Source organism: Aquila chrysaetos, chromosome 9 (assembly GCF_900496995.4).
Source record: "Aquila chrysaetos chrysaetos chromosome 9, bAquChr1.4, whole genome shotgun sequence".
NCBI classification, from domain to species: Eukaryota; Metazoa; Chordata; class Aves; order Accipitriformes; family Accipitridae; genus Aquila; species Aquila chrysaetos.
Window position 1 is genome coordinate 26,865,585 of NC_044012.1, and position 23,670 is coordinate 26,889,254.

The following is a 23,670-nucleotide window of genomic DNA, read 5'->3' on the forward strand; positions in this document are numbered from 1 at the left end:
TTCTCAGGAGGATGAGTTACAATTTTGGAATTATAGCAGGAGAGCTTATATCACAAGTAATACCTTCAATGTCCAGAGCTCTCACAGCCAACTCCAGGTGCTAATTGTCCACATAAAGTTCTCAAGTTCAGGAGATAACTTCAATACTGTCTATCATATCAACAGCGACATCACAACAGAGTAAATGGCCTGTCACTAGAGAGAAAAAATAATCCTTAATTCAGCATCTACAAGCTCATACTGGCTTCAAAAGTTGTGAAAAGCTAGTACAAGTGAAAATAATAAAGAACAAATAGGGGGCTTCCTGTCCCAGAGAGCCTGAATAATATGCTGTCACAAACCATAGCTTTTTCAACAGAATAATAAAATTGTTCTTCTTTCTAAAAATTTACATCTATGTGTACAATCCTCCGTTCTATGAATTTTTACTTTTCTACCTACCACGTTCCTCAGTTGTCACAACACTGCTTAACTTTCTGGCTTGTGAAGACTGGGCAGACACCAAAGCTTTTTGGGAACAAATTGCACTATTCTCATAAATGGGCTCAACAGTGACTGTATCGTAACGTGAGGAAGGCCTGAAAAAAGGACAGGAAAATGTTTTCCCCCCCCTCTGCTCACAGATGTATCCTTAAATGGGCTTAAAAACAAAAAGTGGCAGAGTGCTTAAATAAATGCAGGTTTAAATTGTCATTAAAACACACCCTTCTTTCATATTTATTCCTGTAATAACCTGCTTCAATACATTTTCTCAGTGCCGTGCAGAGCTTGCTCACAACAGCTCACCTATCAAGTTCCAAAGGTGCATAGGCCAACAGTTGATGGTCCCTCTTCTCCAAGTTTTGATGTTGAGACCAGCCAATAGTAAGAGCCCAGAAAACAAACCAACCCTGCTCTGACTACACAAACTGGCATCCCACAGCTAAGTGCTAGCAGATGGACAACATGCCCTCGGTCACCCGCTCCCTGTCAGATTGCAGAGACCCCTTAGACTACGGTGCTTCTAAATGAGAGCCTTCTGTCTTGCAAGCACACAGCACAACCATTCCCAACACCCCACAGGAAGATCCTGAGCTCAGGGTTTTGCTTTTTTTTCAGCACAGCCCTTCGTGCTCTCCAAACCTTTCTCTAGCCCAGGAAAACAAATCACTGACCCCTCCTCCATACATCCTCCCTTAGTCCCTTCTTTCTCTAGCCCTGTTACCAGAGGGTTCCCACCTCCTCAACACTCTCCATAGCCTTTTTTTGTCCCCTCAACACCACTCCCTTTTTCACCAGGACCAACGGCCCCTGCTTCCCCATACAACTACCCATTCACCAGGAGTAAAAGCCCCCCTCAGGGAACCCAGAGCTCCCGGCTGAAGGGCAGCAACCCTTTGGGCACGTTTAGCTTAAAGGCGAAGGCAAGCACCACCAAGAACAGGAGGAAGAAGAGGAGAGCAGACAGCCAAGTCCGCCTCGTCCCGTCAGACCGGAGACATAACGGCGCTGACGGCCGGGCACCCTTCCCGCCTTGCGGCACGCCGCCGCCCTGCGCATGCGCGAGACCTCCTCGCTCCCGCCCAGGCGCAGCGCGTGCCTCGCCCCCTGCGGTGCCACCTTCCGGTTCGCGGCGGGGGCCACCGCGCATGCGCCCCGGGGAAGCAGCGGCTGCCGCTGAAAGGCTGAGGTAAAAGGGGGAGGACTTGCCTGCGCTGGCCCGCTTTTGCGCTCTGGGTCCGGGCGGAAGCAGGCGAGCCTCGCCTTACAACCCACCCGCCCGTCTCCTCCCTGAAGGACGGGTACAGGCCCTGGTCTTCAGACCCACCCTCATCCCCCACAGGCCCAAACGGAGTGGCTCACACACAGTAAAGCTCTGCAGCCAGACAGCAGCGTGGAGGGATTGGTTTTTATTTCAAAAGACAGTAAGACAATTTTTCAATTTAGTATCAAAACACTTTGATAGGGTTCCTTTTCTCCAGATTGGCCCCTAGAACTGCTACAACCAAGCAGCACGCTCAAACCACAAGCTACACGCCGCGAGCTTGACACATCTCCACACTCACGCCTCACAACAACTACACATCAGCAATGCACAGCAAGATGGCTTGTACCTTATTAAGACACTAAGAGCACTCCTGGCCAGGAGGGAAGGCCTCGGTTCCCTCCATCAGGGTAGGCAAATAAAACTTCTCCAAGAAAGCAAGGCTGTTGTACTTAAGCTGTTAAGTGTAACCCAGCGATGAGCGATAAAGCTTGGTGCATCAGCACTTAGTGAAGGCAAATTCAACCCCTGTGTAGCAATGGGTTAGAGGGGCCATGGCTCGTCTAAGCCTACCAGGAAAGGGAGTGGCCCACACTGGCGGGGGGGGGGGGGGGGGGGGGCGGGGCAGGGAAGGGAAACAACCCCTGCGAAGGATCAATTGTTCAGATAACAGGCTTGGCCTTAAAAAAAAAAAAAAAAAAAAAAAAAAAAAAAAAATCTCCTTTCACGCAAGTTGCTTCTGCACAACACAGAGTTATCTTAAAGCTGAGAAACTGAACTGCTCTTTTGGCAAACAGCTCCTGGAAAGGAAGACTTCCCAACAGGCTTCCATCCCTAGCCCAGCTACTTTGATTCAGTGGCCACCGCCAGAACCGTCACACCCTCCTTCCTCCCCTGCCAAAGCAGGGTGGTCCAGAGCTGATTAACAGAAGGTTAATACTCAATTTTAAAGCCAAGAGCTTTGAAGTATAGCTCATCACCCTCTCACAAGTTATTTGGAATGTTTACAATGGTTGCTACAAAAAAAGGTAGTTACAAAATGTATACATCTCAAACATGCTCCCCAAACATTATTGCATTGTTTATTTCCCTTAATAATGCTGTTTGAAGCTCTGCCCAACCTGATGGCCTTTAACCCTGAGGCAAAGGACAAGATTTGTGTTTGGTCAAGTTGGCAACAGAAAGTAAACTCTGGTCCCCAAGGGTTAGAGGTCAGCAGCAGCTGGGCTGGCCCCCCCGGGCATCATGTGGCGGAGGCAGTAGCAGGGATCCATTACATCTCGTTCAGGTCTAGCAGGGTCTGGTCCAGCATTCTTTGCGTGCAGAGATGCTCCTCTTTGGTGGATTTCAGTTTATCTGGCAGGAAGCAAGAGTCAAGAGTTACAAGTCGGCTTCAGACAACCGAGAAACCTTCGCCAAAGAAAGCTTGCACTAGCCCCTTCCCAGCACGCTGCCACAGCAAGTCCTCAGAGTGGGGGTGCCTGGCTGGGTGCAGCTAGAAGCTCTGAAGTTACCTGGCTCATTTGTAGCCCTTGCCTCTCGCATTGCCGGTGCTCCCAGTCAGGACAGTCACGATGTACTTTTACCCAGTGCTCTAGGCTGTGTTTTGCATGCAGGTGCCTCTGACTGTAGCTAGCCCCAGGCATTCAACACTTCCAGACAGCAGACCCCTGTGCCCAGCAAGGCACCCAAGAGCAACGTGGAGGTAAAACACACTTAGAAATCACCCCCTGGAATTACAGCTGGTTGTGGCCCCCATACCCCAAGCACAGGACAGAGATGCCAAGCTGGTCACCAAGACCATAACTACCTAGCAGCAGGGAGCAGACAACCATGCCTCAAGAACAGCAGGGAAAAGGCTGTTTTCAGTGAAGGGCAGGCAGGGAGCAAGTAGGAGCAAGGGTGCTACAACTCTGCCCAAGACTACAGGCAGCTGCACTGTCAATTCTTACATGTTCCTTAAGCCAGGAGGAGAGCTCAGATCAGCAACTAGTGCTCTAGGTAGGCTTTACTCCAAAGGTGAGCCTACCCTTATCACTGAAGAGATCCACACACTGGGACACTGGACAGACAGGCTGTAGAAAGATGTCCTTTAGGTACAGGCATTTTCTCAAAGCCACTCCCCAACCTCCCCAGGGTCAGAAACTGTGCACAGAGCAAGAAGCAGCCTTCCTAGAGCACTAGCAACTGCAGCATTTAGAGATTTGTGCCTGCAGGCACTCAAGACACAGCTTCATGCTGTGGATTTTGGGACTTGCTTTCAAGATGCCCATGAGCTTTCCCAACCTGTTCTGGGGCTCTGCAGCTGCACTGGGGTCAGGCCCCAGGAACGACTGCTTCCCCCAAACCTTCTAGGTTAGGACTCAACTATATAGGAAAGTACTACAGGTATGCAGTGTCTCACAGACCACAAGGTCAGTCATTTATTGTTCGAAGCCATCATTCCATGCAGCAGGAAATCCTACAGTCATTCAGCTAACAGTAAATTAAGTCATAGCACTTGACAGGCATCTTTTAGCAGACATAAGCCTAACTTCACCCCACCCCTCTCTTGGTGGGTGCAGCCATTCTGGTTCCATGGAGGAGCCAGGCAGGACCCCCTGGACAAGTGAACAAGACTGCTCAAAAACCAGCCAAGTCTGAGGGTTACTTCACCAAGAACAGAGGTTACCTTTATAAAAAAAAAAACCCAACCAACTCTTAAATAAATTAGAGGATAAATTCAAGTGCCCCATTAAATAGCAGCAATTGCATAAAATTTGCAAGTCTGCCAGTCTTAAGAATGATCAGATTTCACTGTGGTCCACAGCATTGGTGGTCGCAATAAGCTTGTTTAATGGTATTAGTGGGCCCCCTTCTCAGTCACACAGATCATGCAGCGTTAACTTCAGCTCATTAGAGAGCAGGCGGTTTTTCTCAAGCTGGCTGTACAGGCGCTCTGCAGCAGCAACAGGATTAGGGGAAACAAGAGGAAGAGAGAAAAAGAGAGAAAGGGAAGGTTAGTAGAGTACCAAGATGAGCACATCAAATAAGCTGTCTCCATAACACGTGCCTCTGAGGATCAAGTCTAGGCTATTACACAGATGAAACCAGGGAGAACAAAGGTTTGTCTTACTCTAACTTGCATTTCAGCTCAGGATGATTACAGAGAACACCAAGTGCAGGCAGAAATGGAAGTGCTGCCAAGGGCTTGCGAAGGCAAAGAAAGGAAGAGAAGAACACCAGAAGATGAGCCTGCAGGCTGGACTGGGCTGCACCCAGGTAAGGAGCGAGACTTGGGATGTACTTTAAGCCTGTGGAGCACTGTGCAGAAAGAAGTAGTCCTACCACAGCTGGACCAGAAGCACCTTCCAGAGTGAGCCACACCACACAGCAGAGGGATTGATGGGGTTTTAACAGTAGGACAGGGACACCAGAAGAACTGAGAATGATAGCATCTCATACCTGACCTGGAGGATACCCCTCCAAGGACATGCCTTTGTGCCACACTAACAACCCACCGCATCTAGACAAGGACTGAAGGCAGTATCTGCTTCAGGTACAGGACAGAGGAAGTTCTGGAGCACAGGCTCCTATTTTACATCTGCCCCAGAACAACTAAATGAGCAGGGCACAAACTGCCACTGCATCTGACAGCCTTCACCTCCCACTCAGTCCCTGTCCTTACAGCCTCACAGGGCCCTAGTGGCCATGCTTGTCCCCAAGGCTGGTACCAAGCACATGCGTTCATCAGCAGCTCCAGGGAAAGGGAGAACCAGTCTGATCCTCTCCCAGGACAGGTCACCTCTTGGGGCTGCAGCCTGTCAGCCACAACCAGCCACTGCCGAGAACTGGTTCAGCATCTGTCTCTGCCCATCTCTACACAGTCAGGGTCCTCCCAGCCTGACAACTCCAATTCCTGCATTTGTGGGAATTCCTGGCAGTGAAAAATCCTTACACAACAGCTTCCAGCCTGGCAGAACTAATCATCGCAAACCGTAGCAATACATACAGCATGCTGCCTCTGCGTGATGAGCGAGCATAAAGCACAGCAATTCTTGCTGGCCTTAGCCTTCTCAAATCCTTGTACTGCAACACCCCTAGTAATCTAGGGCACCCTCTGAAAGGGATCTACACCATTCCTCATTGCTTTCAACCTAGGAATATTTTGCTCTTGACCAAGACCTGGCCAGGTAAGATCCAGGACACACCAAGTCAAGCTGTTCACATGGAGCAGCCAAAGCACGTCCCCCTCTCCAGAGAGTCTCAGCCCAGTCCCTCCAGTGTGACAGCCACACGCAAGGAAGAAAGCTCACCTTCACCCAACTACCCTCAGCTCCTCTCAGCCCTCAGCACCTGCTCTAGCTGCACCTCACTCTACAGGACAGAGGGTAGTAACATTGATTGATTGTCCCTTTACAGCCTTCAAGGGACCAAGCAACAGCCAGAGAAGCCAACAATTTCTGTCCCACCACAATCTAACTAGAAGTTGAGGGAAGTTGTGGTATGGGGGACAGGTACACCCCATCCTGGCCTACATCAGAGCCTACCTTGCAACATCAGCTACTACTGCTGCTACAGACTCACTCTCTGGCCTCCATGCTGGCTCTGAGCAAGTAGTCTGGGTACCCTGATGCCAGTCTCCAGCCCCAGGTGATCAGGGCTGGTCCTGGGTCTCCAGAGTAGCAAAGGATGGGAGTGAACTGCTGTCAGAAGTACTAATGGCTGTAGGCTGGTGCAACGGCTCACTGCCTTCAAGCAAGCATTACTGCTTATGGATGGGGACCTGATGATCTACCCACATGAGGGGACAGATTGACTGAAGTAATTGGCATGCCCCTTCCTACACTTCAGGAACAGCTCCTCAACATGGAACACTTGCCCAGGTCTGCTGGGGCTAGCTCCAGTGTTTGGCCTGCTCCCTTCTCCACCCAGCCTGCAGGGCAGCCTTACCAGCCATCCTTGCAACCGGAACTCCAGGACCTGTGCCTTCTGGTCAGCTAATCTGCATTTGCAGCAATCCTGAGTCAACAGCCCAGCTAACAGTAACCGGCCTGCACAAGCCTAGCAATCCAGCCAGACCAGAAGCCTCTCAAAACCTCCCAGGGCAGAAGTTGCATCACCCACCCACCCACCCTGCAGCATGGAGTTCCATTAGAACAAGCAGGGAAAGGGCCTGCCACAGCCCAGCCTTTGATAACATCACTTGCAACACCACTGTGCAACAGCAGAGCAAACAGCTCCACACAGTGTGAGCCAGTAATAAACCCACAGCCAACAGGACCTCCCCATGAGAGGGAGGCCATTTCATAAGGGCAAGGTACCACCTCCCACGTGGTAAGAGCTGGCAACTGAGCGTTGGGCTGGAAGCCTCCACACACCTGAACACTTGTGACAGAAACCTTGCCCCTCCCGCAGGATCTAGACCCCCTACTCCAGCTGCAGGTTTGGTTACTGAGGAGTTATTGGTTCTTGCTTTGTACTTACAGGGCACAGTTATTGCCCCATACCCCAGAAGAGTTAGACCACCATCTGCCAGATCTTTCCAAGCTATTACCCTTTAAAATTCCTTGTGGGAATGCTCCCTCCTTCACCACCCAGACCCAGCAGAGAGTGGACAGCCCTGACACAGAAGACAAGAGTGAGAACAGGCTAGGGCAGTTCAGCGTGTCTGGACTATCTTTACTGCTAGTCCCATTTGTGCGGAGAATGGAGTGACACAAACCTGAGGAAACCATGGGAGGTGTCCCATTTCGTCAAAACTCTGTTCATGAAGGGCTCTTCGGGCACTGTGGCAGATGAACCAATCCAGAAAGGAAAAAGTATTTGACAAGCCACCACGAGGCAGCACATACAGTTACGAGAGGCTGATCAGTGTTTATGATACCAGAGCAACTAGCAACAGACTCAGACCAGCAGTGGCACATGTCAAGTGTTTGCAGTCTGCCACCAGCTGCAGTGCTCAGTGTAAAGCTCCATGCCACACTCCCAGGAAGATCCCATCACCCTCAACCCCTGCATGGGGAGGGGAGGACTCTGCAACACAGAGATTCTCTGGCTCAGATGCCCACAGCCCTGTTGCAGTGCATTCTCATTCCTGAAGCAAGGGGCCATACATCCCCCCACAACAGGCACAGGCAGCACCTCACACCCAACCAGTCCTGTCCAACTGGAAACCAGCCAGAGCTCACTTGATATTTATTAGCTTTTACACCCTGCCAGTGACCTAGTGACTATCAGGTGTGGTGACTTCCCACTGTAAGCCAGCATTTGGCAACCAATGCCAGAACACTACAGAGCAGGCAGGTTGAGGAGTGTCTTTAGCCAGGCTGAATGAAGCAGGCACAGCTCGAGGACTTCCTGCTACAAACCCCAACCTCCCATTTGACCCTACAGAACATGCTGCCCACCAAGGCACTGTTTGCAGAGCTGCAAGTCACATCTGTGAGCCAATAAGACACCCAAAGGGAAAAATCCAGCGCATTAATGAAGTCTGTATTCCAGCGTGGGTGATGATGGTTACACTGGTTTCAAGGCAACATTGGAACAGTTACTCTAAAGCAGCAAGTGGTCACTAGAAACCCATTTCTCAAAAGCACCAGCCGTTCCATTCAATTTATACAAGAATTGTTTTCCTTAAAAAAGGTGACATCATGCTCAAGCAAGAGGCAAGAGAAATACAAAAGGAGCTTTATGGCTCTACACAAGATATGCAGATGAGAACAACATACTCCCAGCTACACCCAGACATTGAAAGGGCAGCCCCTCAGAGCACAGCAGTGTCTGGCACATCGGGTCAAACAGAGGGAGCTTTGTTTAGGAGCAAGTGCAGCATAACTGGGGGGCTGCTGCTGCTGCTGTCAAGCTTCAGCATCTTTACAGCACTCGTTCCCAGGGATGCCCTGTGCACAGTAACTGGAAAAAGGTACTGGAATTCAGAGCAAGATGATGAGAGCATGAATGCAGGGTGCAGATGCAGAACAAGCCACCAAGCAGAGAGGCAAATCCAAAGTGAAGTTTGGAATCACAAGACTTATCTGCATGAGACAGAAGGAGACACTAATTTTTTAAGAGAAGCTTAAGTGTTTGTGCACAGCAAACTTTGCTTAGGGAGCTTTCAGACACTAGCGTTAAGGCTCTTCCTCTGCAGTGCAAGTACCTGGCCTCTCCTTGGTTAGTGGTAAGGACTGTGTGGAGCAGCTGTTAGCAGAACCCACCACAAATCTGAACAAAAAGCCCAGTAGCAAAGCTGCATAAACATACGAGTTCAGCTACTTCCACAGATCAGTTCATGATCCAGCCCATCTCAAGCCTGTTAGGGCAATTCTTAAGGAATCCACTCAAGTGCTATCCACAGCCTCTTCCAGGAGGAAACCCGAGACCATGGCCCAGTGGCTCCAGCAGAAAACTAAGCCACATTACCTTAGGAAGCCTTTCCCAGTGGGACTGGGAATTGCACTCAGAGTTCAAGTCAGAACCCTTTCAGGCCAGCACAGCACTTAGTGTTACACATGCAGATCACAAGGACCTAGAGTTAAAGTACAGCATGCTGCAGGGAAGCCTCCACAATCCTCGAGGCAGAGATCTGTAGAAGTAACCTAGAGAACACAGTGCCATTGATTCTCCAACTATGAAAATCACAGCAAACCAAGCAAGCTCTGGCGGTCTAGCCTGCCGAAGCAAGAGGCAAACACCAGCCAGCTCATATTTACATGGAAGTCATGTCATTCAAGGCGTGGTCCAGTTCCTCACTAATTGCTTTGTACTTCAGTTTCTGGGCATAGAGCTCATCTAGAAGATGTTTAGGAGGAGAACAAAAGGGAAACAATGAGGGAAGGCAGAGGAGTTCTTCCAACACCCTGGGGCAGGAAAAGCAGTATGGGACTCACGAACAGAAGAAAATGAAGTTAGATGTGGAGCCATCACAACTCCATATTAGTTCCCGACAATGAACAGGAGCGTTCCAACAGCCTGAGGACAGTCTGACCAGCAAGTGCCTTCCAGGATTACAAGCCAGCTCCAAGGGGAGCAGAGCCAAGAACCCAAGCTGCATCAGCTTGTGAGAACAAGCTGCCCAGCTAGGTCAGCAAGAACCACTAACAGGAGGAGCAGCAGGGAAGGGCAACTCCATCCACTTAGGGAGAAGCTTGCTACATCTAAGGAAGGCACAGATCAATTGAGGTGCGTTGTTCTCAACTTCAGTCTCAATACAAAAAACAGCTTGGGAGAAGTCAGTCACATAATAGCCCTGGGCAGAAGGAATTCCCATTCTGTAGTACACAGCTAGGCAGGACAAGCCAAACAGACAGGCCACACCTCTGTTTTCCATCAGATAATGGAGCAGACAGGCAGATCACCCACCTTCAGGGGAGGAGGCAGTCCTAAAACTTGCCCTGATGCACTCCTTGAGCACTGCACAGAGCTGGCACAGACTTCTCCCAGCTCTGGCTGCCTAGGCTACAGTACGGCTGGTAATGTTGTTAACGACTTGACAGAGTCCAGAGAACTTTGTCAGTTGTCATAAACTAGGTCACTTCAGCAGCAAGGCTGGAGACTAGAGCCAACTCTCGATCAACGTGTTTCAAGGGGAGCATGCAGGTATTTGGAGGAGTTTGTGCAGTTCCCAATAAAAGCTTGCCCTGGATCACGAGGTGGCTCAGATTGCTGCTTGGCTGCGGTTCTGGAACAGCTCAGCTGACACCATTGCTATTTCTAGATAAAAAACCTCATGAGTGATTTCAGGCAGTAGGACGTGGCTTTGAATCTCCAAGACCTGGCACTAAAAGACCACAAAGGCACATGCTGTGGTTGAGGTAGGAGGCCTGCAACAGTTTTGGTTTACCAGCACCACCACTCCAGGCACAGGTATCCACAGAAGAATCTGGCCACAGCCCCAGATTTAAGGGAGGCAGTTGGAACTTTCTCCTTCCATGGCTTGGGGAACGGCAGGATTCTGCGATGGCTGGCCTCAGGAGCGCTCCCGAAGTACTGTGAAACCAGGAACAGGAGGAGGAAAGGAACCCATCCTTGGCACAGGCTGACCACCACACTGCACGGATGGGGCTTCTGGTGATTTAATCTTGAACCAGGACTGACACTGGGGAGTCTGAGTCTTCATGGGGGTTGTTTCAAGACCCACTGACTACTGTGGTTGACTTGCAGCAACACTGCAGCAGACAGCCATGTGCATGAGATTCTGCACACAAGTATGTTATTGTAACCAATTCCTGTTGGGTTCAGGCGTTTTTTTTTTTCCTATGCCATTCCTTAAATTTGGTTAAGCTGGAGCATAGGAATCCAGTTACATTCCTGAGGACATCACAACCAAGATACACCAGCCACGCTATCTGTCACCATCAGTCAGATACAGCAAGGTGTTTGGATCAAGAGCTTGAGACCTACCGCAGTGCAGCCAGGGAACTGTTTGCACAGAGTAGATACATGGGGCAGGACTCTTGAGCCCAGAGGCACCAAGCCTCACCTTGGAGGCCAAGTGAGGTCATACTCCAAGTATTGAGGAGCAGAGCAGTGTCTCCACTCTGCAGCTATCTGGGAGACAGCCTTCCTCAGGTCCCCACTCCTCACCACATATTCTTTGGCTTCCCATCCCCAGAATGTACCTTCCAAATCATCAATGGTCTTCTCCAGCTTGGCTACAGACCGTTCAGCGAATTCAGCACGGGTCTCCGCCTGCCAGACAGAAGCAAGCCAGTTAGTACAACAGCTTTGGGATACAGCAAAGGAGTACAGAGGCATCAGCCTGAGGACATGAAGTCTCCCACCCTCCACATCTCTCCCCAGTCAAGCTGAGGTCAGTCCACCCAGTTGGGCCATCCCAACACAGTCACTCACCTCTTTGAGTTTATCAGTCAGGATCTTGATTTCTTCTTCGTATTTATCCTCTTTTTGAGAGTACTGAGGAAAAAGAGAGGAGTCAGCAATCATCAGCCCTCAGCAGTCCCAGGTACCTCCCACTCCAGAGACCCCACAGCTACAGAGGGGGACTTAAACTCCTCACTGCAGTGCACATGCCCACAGAAACTTCCAACTGGGAGCTGTTCACATCCCTACCCTAGTCCAACAGAACTGGGTCAGGCAGCAAGTCCCACACCATGCACGTAACACAAACTTGGGCCCAGAAAAATTCTCGTCCCAGCTGCATAAACATCTTGGCTGATCAAGTCTGCCCCAAGGCAGGGAAGGGCAGCCAGACTTCCACACTCCCAGCTTCAACAGTCAACATTAGCCCTGCACGGAAATCCGTTAGCTCTCTTGGGAGAGCATGCACAGTTCTCCTTGCTTGCTTAAGGCTGCAGTTGTGTCGTTTCCATCCCAGTGGGTGCTCTGCGGTCACACACCCTCCTAGCAAAACAGAAATGTTTCTGGCCCTTGGACAAGCAGCCCTACCTTCTCAGCCTGAGCCTCAAGAGACTTGAGATTGTTGGTGACATTCTTCAGCTCTTCTTCCAGCTCGGAACATTTACTGTGGGGTTTAGTAAAGAAAGGGGGGAGAAAAAGGAAAAGAAGAAGTGGGAGGGAAAGACAGGAGAGACAAGAAGTGAATCCATGTGCAGGAAAGACCAGGAAGTTCCTTAGGAGACGGTCTGCTATCAGACTGGATGGGACCCTGCTTTGAGGGACCCTGCTTTGAGGCACTTGTGCGGAAAGCAAGTTCCCTTCCCACCTCCAAGTTCATATTTTAAGTATTCTGCCAGCACATGTGCAGGGCACTGAGCTGAGCAGCTGAGATGTGGACACAGATTTCTGCTGGACCTGGAGTCTTCAAGTAGAAACTGCATGTTTAGTTTGCTGTAAGGAGTGAAGCTGTTCTGACAGACAGATGGACAGCCACCACCACTCAGGCAAGAATGTTTATGGGCAGAGAGGACAGAACATTCCAGGAGAGAGAAAGACGCAGTTAAGCTGAGGGAAGGAGCATAGCAAGATGACCACAAGAGTTCTGGTTTAATGGTTCGAGAAGGGAAAGGTTAGTACCTTTTCTTCAGCAACAGACAGACACTTCAAGTTCTGGTCCATCACTCTGATCTGCTCCTGCAGCTCCCGGCAACGACTGTTAGTGATGGTCACACGATGGCACAAGCCAGGTGGGGGCAAGGGTCAAAAGGAGCACCAATAGCACAATACCACAGAGCAAAAAAGGGGGTAGGAGAAAAACACAAAAAAGTCATGGTCATGACATGCAAGTCTGGGCAGGAAGCACGGTGCTACTGCTGCATACACACTAACTTTGTTAGACAAGGCCCAGAGTACAGAAAGGCCCTGACCAGCTCCTCAAGAATCAGCTAAAGTATCCAGACATGTGAAAGTAGCCCAAGCACCACAGTTTGTGTCTGCTCCAAGCAGAGGAAGTCCAGCTTGCTGCTCAGCAGTGCAGAAGTCTGTAGTGGTTACTGCAAATATTTTAATAAGAGGCCAAAGACCAACCTCAGTCACAGTTCTGCCCTTGGACATCCCGCATGCCACTTCAGGTCCCAGCCTGCGAGGCCTCTGCCACTTTAGGACAAGCGCTGTGCACTCACATGCCCCGTAGCAACATGTAAGGATCTTGGGACCATAAGTACAAAGTAGTGCTGGTGAATACCAAGTGGAGAAGGAATCTCCGGCCTCGCTAACCAGGGAGTCCCTCCATGCAAAGGGGCAGAGTATCTCCACTAGAAGGCAAATCACGTCTTCACAAACTCCACATCCTCAGTGGACCTAATCCTGTTCCAAGCAGAAGAGCACTTCCAACTCATTCATCTGAGGATCTAAACCCACCCTGCGCTTCAGGCCTTGTGTAACAAGGTTAGAAATGCTGTGTTAGTTCCCATGCAAAGGTAGATGTGCCAGTTACATGTGAGCAGATTACTCACGACTCTGCAAGCTCAGCTCTCTCTTCAGTACGTTCCAGATCTCCTTCTATGATCACCAGTTTCCGAGCCACCTGGAAGGGAGAATCAGAGTTAAGAGGAAGGAAGATGATTCTGTTCTTGTAGGCTGTGCAAGGCAGTAAAGGGAATGCCTGCAGGCATCACTGGAGCTGCCAGAGTCTTTTGGGTAAGGGGAGCCCTGAGATAGCTCTGCTGAGAGCCAGGCTCTCTCCCAGGTTTGCTGAGGAAAGCCCTGTCAGCAGCAGGAAGAGGAGCCATCTCTCCTGGCCAGGGTCAACTGTACTAGAGTATCCAAGGGTCTCACCTCCTCATACTTCCTGTCTGCCTCCTCTGCAATGTGCTTGGCTTCCTTGAGCTGGATCTCCTGCAGTTCCATCTTCTCCTCATCCTTCAGAGCTCTGTTTTCAATGACTTTCATGCCTCTGCCAAAAAGAAAGCACAGGGAGAGGAGATGTATAAAACAATCCTGTACAAGCCTCCAGCGTAATGACTTTCAGAGCATTAACAGTGCCCCCGCAGGACCACATTGCTTCCTTATGAGCCACCACACCTCTGAGTGCAGAGGGTTGCACAGGAAGGCAGGCACCACTGGGCTGATGCAAATACAGCAACCTTGATTGCTCAGAATTAACTGTTCCTTGGTGCATTACTCCAGTAGCTCACTGGGCTCCTGGACCAAGAGAAATGTGGTACTGCCAAGAAGAACAAGCCAGGCTGTCTTAGGGACTCCACACAGCTGAGCCAAGCACTTTCCAGGCTGGAATGCAGGAAGAGCCAAGTCTGTCTTTATGGCAGGACATCAGCTGGGTCAGGCTGCTCACTTCAGCATGTGCATCGATGAAGCACATCAGCCAACTGGAAGTGGACCGCTCCCCTCTTGAATCACACTGCCAGGTCAGGGGACATCTGCCAGAAGGGAGTATGCTGGCAGAGCCAGCAGGAAGAGAGGCTTCCCCACCAGCAGTCACCTTTACAAGTCAACAGCGTCCCAGAACTCACTTATTTCTCCTCCCTTGGAGGCAGGGATGCATAGTAGCACACATTCCACACAACACTTACTCCCCCCTTAGCCTCAGATTCCAAGATACTCACTCAAGGCCAACAGCATTGTTTTAGTTGCTCTGCATAAGTGGGCACCAACTCCCACACCCAGCCTTGATGTGGTGTCTACTTCCCACCCTCTAGGAAGCCCAAGAGGTTGATGGCACCGGGTCCTCAGTCAGGAACACATCAGAGATGTTTGATGGAGTGAGAGCAGCAGCCCTTGCTCACCTTTCACTTTCATCTGCAGCCTTCTCTGCCTCTTCCAGCTTCTGCAGAGCTGTGGCAAGGCGCTCCTGGGCTCGGTCTAACTCTTCTTCTACCAGCTGGATACGGCGATTCAAAGATGCCACTTCTGCCTCAGCCTAGAGGGAGCAGATGAGGGTGACTCAGTCTGTGGCAGGTTTAGCAGTCTGTGCAGGGCAGCTGAAGTCTGCCTTCAGGTCAGCGGCAGCACATGGGAAGCCAAAACAAAGCCAGAGTGCTTTATCCACTTTCTTACAGAGGCTGCACTCCCATACGCTTGCACACACGTTAAGCTTCATGACATTTCACACACACATGCTTTGTCCATGCAGCAGTCTTCCTGCAGGTTTCTCGCCTGTCAGCTTGAGCTGACATGACAGTTTAAGCCATAAACACTAAGTACATGACTTACGCTAATGGGCCTTCTCTGCAGCTGCTGTAATCCTGCCAGGCCATCAATCACAGTCCTATTTATCCACCACACCAGAGCTCTGACAGCTACCATTTAGCACAAAGTCAGTTTACTCATGTGATCTGGACATGAGCATTGCTTGAAACAAGCCCTTCTCATCAGCAACATGAGAAAGATTAACAGCTTCAGGTTCAGAGGTCTGCCAAGCTGTGTCAGGGTGCTGGCAGGCTAGGCTTTCTACAGCGCTGCCATGACCTGGGGCAGCAGCAGGGCTCAGCCGATTGCTGTAGTGCCCACAAGCCCAGCGGCTCAAGTCTGGAGAGCCAGCTATGCTCTAGGCTTTCTTCCTCCCAGTAATTCACTAATAACCTAGAGAAAGACCAAAAGCCTCATCCAGTCTTGAGGCAGCCACCTCAGTTCAGTCATACATGCCAGGAGCTGGTGAAATTGCCAAGAGCCCGCAGGCGCCACGCATTTGCCAGAAGCATGACCACAAAAGTGACCGAGGCTTTAATGAATCAGCAGAGATCAGAAGCCATCACACCCCCTCCAGCCAGGCCTGTTACAGAGGCACTGCTATCCCACCACTGCTAGACCACGAGGCATCTGCTTATCAGCCCAATCTGCATCAACCCTGACCAGAGCCTGGGGGGAAGCCTAGACATTTTGGGGATGCTAACACCCCACCTGAGCCACCCTGAGGGAACCCAGAATCCTGCTCTCCAGCACGATTACTGCACTGGTACAAAGATGGACAGGGCTGCAGCCATTTCAGGGCAGCACTGTGATCTTCTACAGAGACCTATGCACAGGCACATGCCAGGCATATATGAAATATCCCAGCTACTTGTAACAAAGCAGCCTGCAAGGACATGCTGCTTCTAACCATGCCCAAAGAGGGAGGAGCAGAGCGATGAAAGAAGCCAGTGTTAGAGCAGGGCCCAACACAAATCACCTTCAGTTCCCAGGAGCAGCTGTCCGAGCTCTCCCCCCTGCCCCCCCTGCCCCGGTTGGCAGCAAGGTGCTCGGCGGCGCCCCCACTCCCGCCCCGCCCCCCCCCAGCATGTTTCAAGACCAGGTTGTGAGAACACAGGTTGAAGAGGAGCTCCCACGCTGGCATGCCCTGCTCTTCACCAGGGAAGCCCGCAACACTCTGATGCTCAAACAAGGCAGTGCTGCAGCAGGCTGCCCCAGAGCCAGCCTTGCCAGCATGTTCCTCCAGAGGAGGAAGTGGTCTGCTCGAAGAGGAACAAAATGATACATTAAACAGAACTGGGAAGGAGACTGCTTGACACACGTCTTTTGCCTATTAAAGAGGCAACAAGCTGTCAAGGTGGAGAGCCTCCTCCTTCTCCCAGGGGACCAAGACACACCAGCACAGCAAGCCTCTGTTTCCTGACCTCCTGAACCACATCATCTAGCCCTGACTTCCTGCAGACAGCCTTAACCCACCCGAAAAAAACACCCTTGCATTTAAGGAACTGCCTCTCTCCGTCTGCAGAAGGGTCCTTACACCTCCCTTTTTGCTTCTCCTCATGGGATACAGCTGAAGCCATCAGGCTTCCCCAGAGCATGGGGGTAACACTTCCAGGCAGCCCCACTGCTGAGCAGCACATTCCCATTACTCCGTGCCTCCTTCAGGAAGACAGCCCTGAGTCAGGGAGCTACCGGGAGCCCTGTAAGCGAAGGACAGAGCTCGGCTCAGCCTTCGACGCTCACCATCGCTTCTCCAGGCCACAGAGATCTAACAGTAACATTCCTCAGGACCCAAGGGCCAGGCCACAGGGCGAGTACAAGACACCACTACACTGGGAGCACTAGTTCTCTTCCCTATCACAAGGCTCCAGCAAGCTGGGAAAAACACACACGTTCCCATGACAACACCGCTATTGCAAGAGAATTCCTTATGTGGCTGCAAAGAAAGAGCCCAGATGAGGTCTGGGAGTGGCCTCGTCCCACTGCACAGCAGAAGCTTCTGCCATCAGCCTCAGTAGCAAAGCCCAATCAGTCCCACAGCAGCAGCACCACACCACTCATCACAGACATAAGACCTGGGCACTGTGGGGGGAAAAGCCTCAGCTTCATGTTTTGAACAGACTCATCAGCAAAGTCACTGCACAAATTTGCAGAGAGCCATGCTCAGATCTGCGACAGTCACCCTTGAGGACCTGCTCTGTGTCACCCTGTCTGCCATTCCCACAATATCGCCAGCCTTGCCTGCCTCCCCAGCCTGACAGAGCTGTCAGAGCGGGCACTCGCCAGCTCAGATTCTGCCATGGTTGCCCCTTCCTTCCCTCCAAGCGATCCCAGCCCAGTCCCTGCCTGCCCCCAACACGCTCTCACAAGGCTGCCAGTCTTGGGGGCTGCCTGCCCCAGGCAGCAGAGATCCCTGCTCGCTGGGATTTGGGCAGGATGCAGAGCCTGGGGAGTTTTCCACTCAGCTCCTGCATCGGCAGCATCACGAGTGAGATCACTTCCATTTTATCAGTACATGCCAAAGCTACTCACACCTTTGTGCTTGCAACACTGGGCCAGACAAGATGGCCGGGTTCCTCCCTTCCTCTCCAGCAGCTCGGAGCGAGCAGACAGCCAGGGAACCCGACCGGGGACCGGGCGCCCTCCCCATCAGCGTCCGGTGCTCCCACCAGCCGCTTTCAGCTCCGGGCTGGCTCAGGAGACCGGTAACGATGAAAGAGCAATCCGCCGGCTCCCTCCAGCTCCAGTCACTCCTCAGCACCGGCCGAGGCACCACGGCCGGGGTCCAGGGGACCCAGTGAGAGCCTCCGCCGCTACCACGGGACACGCGGCGGGGAGGGACCCCGGCCCCAACAGACGCCAGGGCGAGCGGCGCGGAGCCCGCATCGCTGCGAGCTAAGGCCACGCAGGAACGCGCAGACCCGGGCCGGGATCACACCGATGTTCCCGCAGCCCCGGGCCCCGCGGCGCTGTCCGGAGCGGCCCTCGACACAGCCAGACCCGCGCGAGCGCCGCCCGCCCCAGCTCTACCCCCCACCCCCGGGTGGTCGGCACGGCCGGCTGCGGGGTACCCCCTCCCCATGGGGCCGCCGGCGGCGGGGCCGACCCACACGGCAGCCCGGCCCGCGGCACCGGCGATACCTGCTCGCGGTTGCGGCGCTCGGCCTCCACCTCCCGCTGCAGGCGGTCGGCCCGCTCCTCGGCGTCATCCGCCTGCTGCTGCAGCACCTGGATCTTGCGCTTCACCGCCTCGATGGTGGTGGCCCCCGCCATCCTATCCTATCCTATCCTATCCTCTCCTCTCCTCTCCTCTCCTCCCGTCCCGTCCCGTCCCGTCCCGTCCCGTCCCGCGGATCCGCGCTGCGCCGGCCCCGCCCTGAAATACCGGAACCCGCCGCCCCGGCCCCACCGCCCGGGAAGTGAACGTCACTTCCCCCCGCCCGCGTTGCCGTGGAGACGGAGAGCAACCGCCCTGCCTGGGGACACCGGGGCGGCCCAGGCGGGAGCGGGGGTACCGGGACCTGCCTCACGGTGGGCTGGGTACGCTGGTGCCTGCCCCACAGGGGCCCGAGGGCCTGGGCCTTGCCCCCACACAGTCCTGGGAGCCTGCCCCACATGGGCCTTCGCGTTCTGCCCCACGTCGAGGCACGTACCCCTCGCGGTCTGGCGGCTGTGCGGCCCCGGGAGCGCCATGGGGCTGGGGCAGCCCCGGGGCCGCCCTGTCCCTCAGCCCCGCGGGCCTTATACGGGCACTGCCGGGCCGCTGCATTCCCGGGGGCTGAGCTCATGTACCGCCTCTCCCCACACACGTTCCTGCCCTGACGAGCCCCCGCAGCCCTGCGGCAGATCACGCTTCCCTCCTTCCTCCCCCGGAACGGGGCTCTGGCGTTTGCTGGCACTGCCGAGCTGCAGTGCTGAGCACTGGTGCCAGGCTCCCTCTCCACAAACCCACTGTTGCGACAGCTTTAGCTGTCTCCGGTCTCAGTTGGGGCAGAAAACGCTGCCGAGAGCGGCATTCCTCTGTGCGGCGAGGGTCACGGAGACCCCTTAGAGCTCAATAAAAACACAACCAAGACCTGTCACTGCCCTCACTCACCACGAAGCCCATTTGGCAGCGCTTCGGGCACATGAATAGAAGGAAAAGGGGCACTGGGCTGCTGCCGCCCCTGTGCCACTTCCTAAAAACCTTGGCAGTCAGGCAGGCACGTGCCCCAGGGTTGCATCTGCCAGGGCAGAGAGGGCTGGCATGCACTTGGCCAGCCAAATGGCTTGGCGTGTCCCCCAGAGATGAGCTGGCAACCAAAAGGGCCTGACCCTGTGCGCTCCTGCTGGTTGGAAGGAGCTGGGATACAGCTCTGCACATCCAATGCTCTGGGGTGCAAAATCCGTCCTCCCACCGCTCTGCTTCCCCAAGCCAGCGTGAAACCAGGGGAGCCCCGAGAGCCACCCTAGGAGATGGTGGCCAGAAAAAGAGAGCTCCAAATGCACAGAAAAGGATTAACAAGTCGCGAAGCGAGTGGGGATGTGGTCCTCAGCGATGTGGTGTGACAGCAGGGAGACTGTGAAAATGCCAGCAGGGAGCGAAGGGAGGGAAGAAGCATGCAAGGGAGGGAAGAAGCATGCGAGGGAGGGAAAGGGCTCCCCAGAGCTCTGCAACGCCGTGCTTGGAACGTGCTGAGCTCCAGTGCAGGGCCGGCGCTGCCGGCACACTCAGCTGGGGCTGGGACAGGAAACCACAAGCAAAGCCACGGGGTTGATGAACTGCTCAGTGCTCAGGGAGAGCTCGGGAGTTCCTGATTACACCCTGGACCCCAGCTCAAAGCCAGGACGTGCTGGCAAGAGCCAGCCCAGGCGCTGTGCCGGGGCTTGGAGCGCTTCCCCATGGCCCGGTGTCAGTGGTGTAGCAGAAGGGGAAGGCTCCTGCCTCTGGGCCGGACATCAGAACTGGGCTCGTTGAGGAACTGAGGACTTTCTCCTGGCTCCCACACACTGACACTCGACCCCTGAGACATCGCAGCCCCATGGGGTGGCAGCCCCTCTGGCTGCCAGGTCCCGGCAGGTGATGAGTGGGGCCACACGCCGTGCCACGTGATGGCTGGGAGAGCGGCCGGCCAGTGAAACCCTGCACCGCTCATGCCATTGTTTTCCTGGAAACAGCAGCCAACAATAGCCGGGCTGTGCAGCTGTCACCCTGCCCACGCAGCCTCCGCCTGCCTGGGGAGACAAGGGCTCCCTCCTCCTCTGGAGGTTGGCTCCTCTGCTAGCAACTGTGACTCGGAGCTTCCTGGGGAGACGCGCGGACCCCGAGTCCTGCGCTTGAGGGACTGCTGGCTGCCACCAGCTGCTGTCACTCTGCCCTCAGCTTGGAGTCCCCATGTCCTGCTTCAGGGGTCCTGGCTGCCAAGCGTGCTCCGTCCCTGCTCCCAGGCTACCCAGGACATCCTTGCCCAAGAAGAATCTGGGACCAGCCCCTGCCAGCATCCCTCTGTCCCCTGCATGGCCATGGGTGGCCCCCCAGGGTGTGTCCTTTCTGGGGTCACTCTCTGCTCCCAGACACACATACAGCTTTGCCAGGAGTGCACCAAGACTGACAGGAACCTTCCTGCATCCCCAAGGCTGCAGAGAAGGGCTTGCAGTCCCACCAGGAGGGCGACAAGGGGAGGGCAGCCAACCCAGCTCCCATCCTGCATCCCATACATACGTCTGCTGCCTTCTTCTCTGCCAGCTCCAACTTCTCCTGGGCGTCTTTCAGGGCCTCGGAGTATTTGTCCAGCTCATCCTCCGTCCCCTTCAGCTTCTTCTGCATGGCGGCAAGCTCGTCCTCCAGCTGGAAGGGCAGCAGCAGTCACTGCAGGTGGACACCCCTCTGGACCCCCGCACGGCAGGAGAGCCCTGCCTACCCCATCCCAGGCTCAGCTCTGCCCCACGGCATCCCTCCTGACCCATCCCGGGAACAGCTCTGCCCCACAGTGTCCATCTCTGTCCCACATGCCACTAGCTGGCAGGGGCTGAGCCCTGGGCAGCTCTCAGGATGCCCCCGAGCTGTGGGACAGTGGCAGGTCTCACACCCTTTTACCCCTTGCCACAGTCTGTGTTGGGTCTGGGCTCAGCGTGGTCCAGCACGGGGAGAAGCCATCCCCCCAAACATTCCCGGACTGGGGGCTTCTGCTGCCCCCCCTACCTGCTTGCTCCGCTCCTCTGCCTGCTTCTGCTCAGCCTCTGCCTGCTCTGCCCGGTCCAGGGCATTCTCCTTGTCCAGCTTCAGCATCTGCATCTTCTTCTTTATGGCCTCCATCCTCGGTGGGACACGGGCGCTGGCGGCGGGGCAGTGGGCAGCAGGACAGGCAAGGGGCAGGCAGAGCAGCAGTGCTGCCTGCCACCCCGCTGCCTGGTTTATCAACTCTGCCCTGCCGGCTGGTGCAGGGGCTTTGCCTTTCTTGGGCCGAGCTGCCTCCCCACCTTCCCAAAAAGTCTGTGCTAAGGACCCATTGTCTGCCCTGGGGGGGTCCAGGCGGCCACAGCCTTATTTGGGCTCATGAGGACAGCTGGGGCAGTTATAAAAAGCAGCAGCAGGTCTGCGAGCGGGGGGTCTCACATTGTCCTGGCTGCCCACCCACCCCATGCAATGGGACACCCTGGCCAGCATCACAGGGACACCATGCTCCCACTCGGCACTCCCTCGGGACATGCTCGGGACATTGAGCTGGGTCCATGCGGCACTGGCAGCGAAGCGCCCCCGGGTTGCACCCCACCAGGCTTGGGATGTTTTGGTGGCCCCCGGGCTGACATTTACCCGTGCCCGGGGGCGGCATGGAAAAGGGCAAGCTCAGCCCGGTGCTATTTTAAGAGCAGGGGCTTAGCAGCAGCCCCTGGCCCGAATTATTTGGCACAGCAGGGAGCAGCGGGGGGAGCCAAGCCTGACACCCAGAGAGGAGCCCCCAGGGAGTCCGCTGAGCCCTGAGTCTGGCTCCAGCCGCGCTGGTGCTTGGTGGCAAGGCAGAAGATGCTGTTGGCAGCCGGAGGAGCAAATTCCCCAGGCACAGAGAGGAATTCTCAGGGAGAGCGGTGGCACTTCCTACACAGCCAGGGGATTAGCAGCCTCCTCGCACCAGCTCCAAGGTCCCATTGGCCCTGCGACCCAGGTCGGGATCTCCCACGGGGGAGACCCACTGCTCCCATCCAGGGACAGATTTTGGGGGCTGAGGGGGTCAGCACCCAGGGACCCAGAAGACGGAGACCAACCCCGGTGGCAGCTCCCCGCTCCCCAAGCAGGGCAGCAGAAGGGATGGTGCCCACAAAGGGCCCCAAGCAGCCACTGCACCTCCATGCCCTGGTAGCCATAAATAACCCCATGCACCGGGGCAGTGGAGCCAGTGGTAGGCACAGGGCCACGTGCCTTTGTCCTGGGATCATCCCAGGCGTGAGCGGGAGGACAGGTGTTGAGCACTGACCATGCCACCATCCCAAATCTCCGCCAGCCCCTAGCAATGGCAGCTCCCAGCTCCTTCTCCCCAGCCCCGCAGAGACAGGCGTGTGGTGTGGGCAGATGGGTTTTACTGCAGCAGCGAGAGGGCAGGCAGGGAGTGCGGGAAGGGGCACGGACCCTCCGTGCTCCCCCCTGCCCGCAGGAGGTAGCCAGCAGCATCTCACCGGGTCGGCGCTGGGTGTCCCTGGCGCTGTAAGAATATGTTTGATATTTAGTTGGTTTTCCAATAAAACAACCTAATATCAAACATATCAGACAGAGGCAGGGGCAGGCGAAGGCAGACAGGATGCGGGGCTCAGCTTCCTGCAAGAGAAGGAGAGAAGGAGAGGTGGAGAGCTGGAGGTGGGGATTAACTCCTCGCTGTTTGCCTGAGCAGGACTCCCCAGGGCACCACGCTGGCAGCACCCCGGCCTCGCCTCAGCGTCTGGAGGCTGCCTGGGCAGCTGCATCGGCATTGGGGTGCTCTGGTATCCGGTGCCCGAGCAGGAAGCATCCTGCAGCGGGGACGAAGCTGGAGCAGGGCAGTGCAGGCACAGTCACATGGCATGGCATGGCATTGCAGGCCATGGCAGGCCATGGCACACCATGGCACAGCATGACATGGACTGGCACATCATGGCATGGCACGGCACGGCACAGCAGGCAGTGCTGCCCACCTGTCCCTGCACACCCGGGGCCAAGGGGACCCTATATCCGTCACTGCCTTACCTGGGCTGGCTTGGGGGGCTCCTCAGCGGTCTGGCTCAGGGGCCGCCCAGCCGCCGTTTATAACTGCGCTCAGCTGCACCCGGCGGGGGGACGCGGCCAGCGAGCACCCTGGCCCTGCGCACATGGCCTCATTCCCATTAATTACCACCCATCGACATCCCCCTGCCCCTCGGTGGACCCCCGCGCC

General features: G+C 54.7%; 1 protein-coding gene across 22 annotated transcripts; it reads right to left on the reverse strand.

The window, feature by feature from the left end:
- Positions 1-1,874: 1,874 nt before the first annotated feature.
- TPM3 (tropomyosin 3) lies at positions 1,875-23,037 on the reverse strand. Of its 22 annotated transcripts, none has more exons than XR_003925104.1 (15): positions 22,741-23,037; positions 21,471-21,603; positions 20,991-21,116; positions 18,624-18,665; positions 18,431-18,568; positions 14,887-15,020; positions 13,919-14,036; positions 13,597-13,667; positions 12,131-12,206; positions 11,576-11,638; positions 11,344-11,413; positions 9,436-9,514; positions 7,449-7,512; positions 3,697-4,682; positions 1,875-3,100 (listed from the first exon to the last, which is right to left on the reverse strand). XR_003925104.1 is itself a non-coding variant. In XM_041126347.1 (14 exons), exons 1-14 carry the CDS (start codon positions 22,932-22,934, stop codon positions 3,092-3,094), a joined length of 1,317 nt encoding a protein of 438 aa, XP_040982281.1. In that variant the 5' UTR covers positions 22,935-23,037; the 3' UTR covers positions 1,875-3,091. The 22 variants fall into 22 exon arrangements, 13 of the variants coding, with proteins under 13 accessions (XP_040982281.1, XP_029882164.1, XP_029882167.1 ...); XR_003925105.1 differs by lacking the exon at positions 12,131-12,206 and adding an exon at positions 12,719-12,794; XR_003925106.1 differs by lacking the exon at positions 7,449-7,512.
- Positions 23,038-23,670: the final 633 nt, after the last annotated feature.